Source organism: Lethenteron reissneri, chromosome 11 (genome assembly GCF_015708825.2).
Source record: "Lethenteron reissneri isolate LAM-NWPU_2019-01 chromosome 11, ASM1570882v1, whole genome shotgun sequence".
In the NCBI taxonomy this organism is placed as follows: domain Eukaryota; kingdom Metazoa; phylum Chordata; class Hyperoartia; order Petromyzontiformes; family Petromyzontidae; genus Lethenteron; species Lethenteron reissneri.
Window position 1 is genome coordinate 8,235,034 of NC_083789.1, and position 6,000 is coordinate 8,241,033.

Genomic DNA, 6,000 nt, shown 5'->3' on the forward strand with positions numbered 1-6,000 from the left:
TAATTCTAAATTATGCGTCCCTCCATAGTTGTTGGCGTACTTTCAATGGTTTTTCAAATTTTCTTCGTGAAATGTATTTGGCAACAACTGGTCTCCTTGCCTAACTCTCCTTCCGATTTGTGTTTTTGTTTCTTCACGCAGTCTCAATGTCCCATTCTTATAATTCGTTTCTATAAAAAAAGAAAACTACGATGGTTTTTATTTCTGAGAGCTGAAATGACGACATACATTTCCAAACGTGTTCTTATAGTCTGAAAATCGGAGGCATAATGGAATTTGACATGCATTAGTTTGTGTGTGCGTATGTTGTGTGATTACAATGCAGTCATACTGAGTGGCGTGGGACCTTTCTCCCCACTACTTTCAGAATCTTCGATAAGCCGCTTGACTGGATCGTGGGGCATTTTACACCGACTCGTAAGAAATCCCTTCTAGATTTGAAGTTTTCGTGACTGCAAGGATTCATACTCTTTGGTTTTTTCGGTAAAGTCACGTAGGTAAAAAATTTAAATAAATTAAATCACGACGTTTCGGGTGCAACACAAGCGTCCTGCTTCAGGTGGGGACAACTTAGCGAAAGCACACTGCTTAAAGAAGGACACTTTTGTTGCGCCAGAAACGTCGTGATTTATTTTATTTGATTTTCGTAAGAAATCCTAAACAAGGTCTGGTGAGATGAAGAAAATGGGACAGAAATGGCTACGGAGATGTCACCAGTGCAGGGCAGAGAAGTAAGGGAGTGGAGGGAGACCGGGGGTAGAGATGGGAGGATGCAGTTAAATGAGATGCGAGGTAGCGAATGTGACGAGAGGAACGGGCACAGAGTAGAAGCCCATGGAGAAAGAAAACCCGAGCAACTATCCTCACGCGGGAATGAAACAACTCATCATGGCCATCAATAACACTGCCTTCAAAATAAAAGGCAACCTTTTTTTCGGTCAATGGCTCTTCTCCACGACACACCGAGAGGTCATAGGCCTCTCTATTATTTCCAAGGCAGCATTATTGACGAGTGTCGTCGAGTGTTCTTCTTATCCGTCAAGGCAGCAGCATCATCAACTCGTTTGTCCAACGCAGAAATTGAACTTTGAAGAAGAACAAGAGATGGCTGTGCCGTGAGCTGCAGTGCTCTCTACGCACAAAAGCATGGATTGTGTCTCGTGTTAAAATAAGCCACCAAAACGTGTTTAATTAAATGATGCTGCCAACCCTATCCCCTGGTGTAAACCCCCATGTCTTAGTTGATGTTTTTGGTATACGCTGCATACATTTGCCTGCTGCGTAGTCAGCTCGTTATGCATTGGCCGTCGTGACTTCACTCCGTGTCAAGAGGTGTCGTTTTTGTGTCTTTGATGCTGCACGAAAAACCACGCCGTGTTCGCGTTGGAACCGCTTATGGCGAACGTGACGGGCATGTTGGAGCCTCGCGTGTGAATCACGCGTACACGCGAAACTTCCAAACCCATCGCGCTGCGAGGTGGCCAGTCGCTGGCAGTGCAGCGAGTGGATTTGTGAACACGTGTTGAATGCGATTTCCCTGCCGTCATAATAAGCAATCCACCGCTGTATGAATGCTTTCCCAAGCCTTCGCGATCGCTCACACTCCTGCGATGTAACAGTCCATCGAGCACACCTGCACAGGAGCCGGTGGACATCCTCCCGGGCAAGGTCTATCTGCCACTCTGTCATTGTGTCGAGAAGTTCGCACGGACGTACTCGGAGACGGAGGTAAGTTAAGGGCTTTCGCCAGGGTTTATTAAAGCTGTTACAATAACACACAGCAGGGTACACAACTCCCAGGGGCTAGGGGTCCTACTCTGAGTCCTGGTCCCTGCCGGCTAGCTCCGGTCTCTCTCTCTCGTGTCGGATCGGGGACTCTGCCGACTCCACCGAGCGGAGAGAGAAGCACCTCTACGGCTACCACCGGCTTCTCCCCAGACTCACTACTCGATCCCTCTCTCTACCCCTGGTTCCCTCTTCACCCTGCTTACTCTACCCGTTCCCACAGTGACCCCGCTTTCGTCACGGGGTATCCCTTAAGTACCCTAGGAGACGTGACGTCATTGCACTGAACGGGACACCTGACGTCACGTCCCCATTTTACTCCTCTACAATTGTACTCGATCACTGGCGAGCAACGCTGGCCAGCCGTGACGTGTCCGGCGCATGCCCACTGACTAATAAAATAAGTCAGATTTCGGAAGCTGAGCAGGTTTGAGCCTGGTTAGGAGCTGGGGGGTGACCACCAGGGTTGGTCGTAGAAGATTGCGGTGTTGAGTGTCACCTCCTCATGTGCGTGGTGGATTTATTCATTTTGTCCTTTCGTTCTCTGGGTCTGGGTCACTGTTTACGGGATTTGATGAAACTCGCATTTAACCTTACTCAAGTAGAATAAGACATCTGTTGCATGAGTTACACACAGATAATCTCGGCTTCGGTTGTGTAAAACAACACTTTTTGTTCCTGCAAATCATCACATGGCATTATTTATGAAGACACGGTTGCATTTGGTGCAATGTTAATGCTGTTTGTGACTGCTTTGCATCCCTGCAGCAAGCGACTAGGCATCATATTTGCGTGGTTTAATTACGGAAGTTTTCAGAGATACACGCATCGGCTTTTGTGAATCGATAATGGGATTGCCTACCGGCGCTGACGGTGATGGCCGGTGAATATTTGAAGAGGTTTTATTTGCTTAGACCCAAGCCGCTTGCATGAAGTACAATTCATCTGTTTGCTTTATTAGACCGAGGGCTACGCGGGGGGAAAAAAAACGCAATTGACTGCATTTGTGACATTTCGTCTCACGTGGATCAGTGCCTCCCGTCTGTTTGCCAATGTTTTTTAATTCTTCTCCCCCCCCCCCCCCTTCGTTTGTTTACATTGTATTTTGCCCCTCCCCCCCCTCACTTTGTGCACTGCGGTTCCAGGTGATTTGTAGCGAACGTCTGTTTAGAGTTCACGGCCACTGCCAAATCACGACCTCGAGCAGCGCCTGCCCGTGCAGGTTTGGCCGCTCCAGGGATAAGCAAACGAAGAAAAAGTCGCAGGGCGCTCAAACCTAAGCAGCCCAGGGGTGCCACCGGATTTATGAACAGAATAAATATAGTTCTAGATTTGAAGTTTTCGTGACTGTAAGGATTCATACTCTTTGGATTTTTCTGTTTAATTTTATTTTAGTTGTTTTCATTCTATTTTATTTTTTATTTATTTTTTCCCTACGTGACTTTACCGAAAACACCAAAGAGTAGAATAAATATAACAAGAGTGCCTCAAGTATCAGCTATGGATTCAAATATTTATACACATAACATGGTAATTAACATAAACAGGCCAATCAATATTTCTCATCTCTACGTTGCCCGCACCTCTCTTCTCTAAGCTTGCTACATTCTGTTTATTTTTTGTCTACATTTTAACTTATTTTTGTTATGGGTTTCAACTGGTAACTTCCCACTGCTGACCAAAGTCCCCCGCTATTTTCTTCCATTGCCTCCTTTGCTCAGCAGTTGTACCTCTGTGAAATTGTCTCTCTTCCATCTCTTCCTTTGACTTCCCCTGCTACGTTTGCCTTCTCTTGATATCCACTCTGGAGTTAAATTTGTTCATTTTTCATATTTCTCTTATCTCGCTACATCTCTGTTTTTTTTTCGAAACCTCTCTTGTCATCCTACGAGGATTTTCTAAATCGAAAGGAGGGGACCCCAAAAATAATGTGGCCTCGGGCCAGCAATGGACCAGCACCGCCACCACTGCTGCTGATGATGCTGTTGATGATGCTGCTGTTTCGATTTAAAGCTTTCGTGACTGCAGGGATTCATCTTCTTGGTTCTTTCGGTAAAGTCACGTAGAAGGGAAGTAATAAAATAATAAAAATATAACATAACAAAATAATTCTCACGACGTTTCGGCCACAACGCAAGCAGCCGTCTCCAGGTGGAGAACAAGTCTGTCGAGAAGGCAGAGTCATTATTTTGTTATGTTTTTTTTTTACTTCCCTTCTACGTGACTTTACCGAAAGAACCAAGAAGAAGCTGATGCTGCTGCTGCTGCCGATGCTCCTGAAAACAACACACAAAGACGCGTAAAAAAGCACTCAGCCCTTTGTGCACGATACAAAAACTCATCAGTAGATTGCCATCAAAATTAATTTGAGTAAATGTGACTGACTGACAGCGGCAGCAGTGGTACGGAGTTGAGACAACTGTAGACTAGTTGAGCCATTATTAGAATTCATATTATTTTCCAGCCTGCACTATTATTCTGTTCACAAATTGGATAATGCTGCTGCTCTTCTAAAAAAAAAAATCCAATCGGCTCGGGCCGTTGGGGTGAACTGGTGGGTTTGTCTCTCGTTGTCCGCCCGAAGCGTCTGCTTGCGCACGCTCGCTCGCTCGTCATCTTTACCACGATGTGACCTCGCAAGCGTCGCCGCAAAAGTGACGGCGGCGCGAACTCGCTCGCTTGAAGTGGATTTTAGTTCGTGTTGGCCTCGTGTCGTCGGTGATCACAAAAAAGCAGTTGCGCTGCAATTCGCTGCACATCGTGGGTTTGTGACGTCGAAAGAGACGCCAGGGATGTAAGCTGCCGTCGTGTCTGAGGCTGTACGTACGGTTTATCTACGTACCGACTGTCGCAGGATTTTTGGACACTGTTTTTCATTTGTATGTAAACACTACTAATTATGAATCCCGTTTGCAGTAAGTTTTAGCGTGGGTTTCACGTGAATAAGTTGAGTGTTTGTTCTTGTGAGTTTTGCACATTCTCTCCCTGCAATGTCCTTCAACTGCCGCCACTGTGGACAATCTTGGGCTGTGGATGTCCTTATAACAGAGCTGCTTAGCTCAATGGGGCCTAACCCGCAGAAATAATAAAGTCTGAGCATTTGATAGTAATTATATAATGATATATTGCAGTGGCTTCGTCAATCCACTGCTGGATGGAGGACGCCATGTGTCGATGGTCAGCGGAAGTTGGTGAAGGTGGCGCTCTGAACCGGACCTCCTGAGTTTAATTTCTTTCTGGCCACTGCCAACATCGGTGGTGAGTGACATCTGAACCGCTCCTACGCCCCTCGCTTAGCCAACATACCCTGGCCAGCGCGGTGAAGTTGTTTGAATAAAAACGATTGCATTTTATGAAGTGTTTGCAAAGCTGGTCATTGTTTACCACGCCGGTCAGTGCAGGGGGGGGGGGGGGGGTGACCCAAGTCTAATTTTGCATATCATTCGCCACTGATGTTCGCTATCACATGGAAGGAAAACTAATTCTGGTCACTGGGTTCTCAGCATCGTGTACGAACCACTGGCTCCTGTACTTAATACTCCTTGCGTGTGGTTTATATATGAGGCGATATGTTAAAATAAGTATGTGTCCTTGTCTGTGGTTGTCTCTGATGGACATAAGGGGCCGTCCATAAATGACGTCACGCACCTAGGGGGGGCTCAGATATTTGTGACGACGAGGGGGGGGGTTGACAAATGTGACGTCACATCAAAATGCGCAACTTTAAATAAATATAGACAACACGTTCTACTTAATTCAATAGACTTGTTAAAAAAATGTTTTCTCCTACAACATCAGAGTGCAGCGTCACATTAAATACGCACTACAATGACAATAGTTTAAAGCGATTTGAAGCATGTTTTATTTTTTGGGGGGGGCGGGGGCAGAGCTTTGTGACGTCATATTTGAGGGGGGGGGTCTGACTTTTTGTGACGCCGTGTGACGAAGGGGGAGGGGGGAGGTCAAAATTGTCCAAAATCGCGTGACGTCATTTATGGACGGCCCCTAAGTGTCGCATGCTTCGTGACATTGGTGCATGGCCACTTTGTTTGTGACGTCACGCGTATTATTGCGTGACGTAAATAAAATCAATAAAAACGCGCTCCCAATTGGAATGCAAACGAGGCACTCTTTGTGTCCGTGAGAGCATTTGTTTTCGATGGTGACAAACCCCAAAAGTGATACCGGATAATCCTTTAGGGTTTTGGGTTTTTA

At 46.1% G+C, this 6,000-nt stretch overlaps 1 protein-coding gene across 1 annotated transcript in view; it reads left to right on the plus strand.

The window, feature by feature from the left end:
• The window catches only part of LOC133341194 (uncharacterized), a 46,870-nt gene extending 41,876 nt beyond the window's left edge, over positions 1 to 4,994 (plus strand). Inside the window, exons 6-7 of the mRNA XM_061549647.1 lie at positions 1,620 to 1,728; positions 4,917 to 4,994. Of these exons, the coding sequence (XP_061405631.1) occupies positions 1,620 to 1,728; positions 4,917 to 4,994 (187 nt within the window). The remainder of the gene's footprint in view (positions 1 to 1,619; positions 1,729 to 4,916) is intronic.
• The last annotated feature ends 1,006 nt before the right edge of the window (positions 4,995 to 6,000 follow it).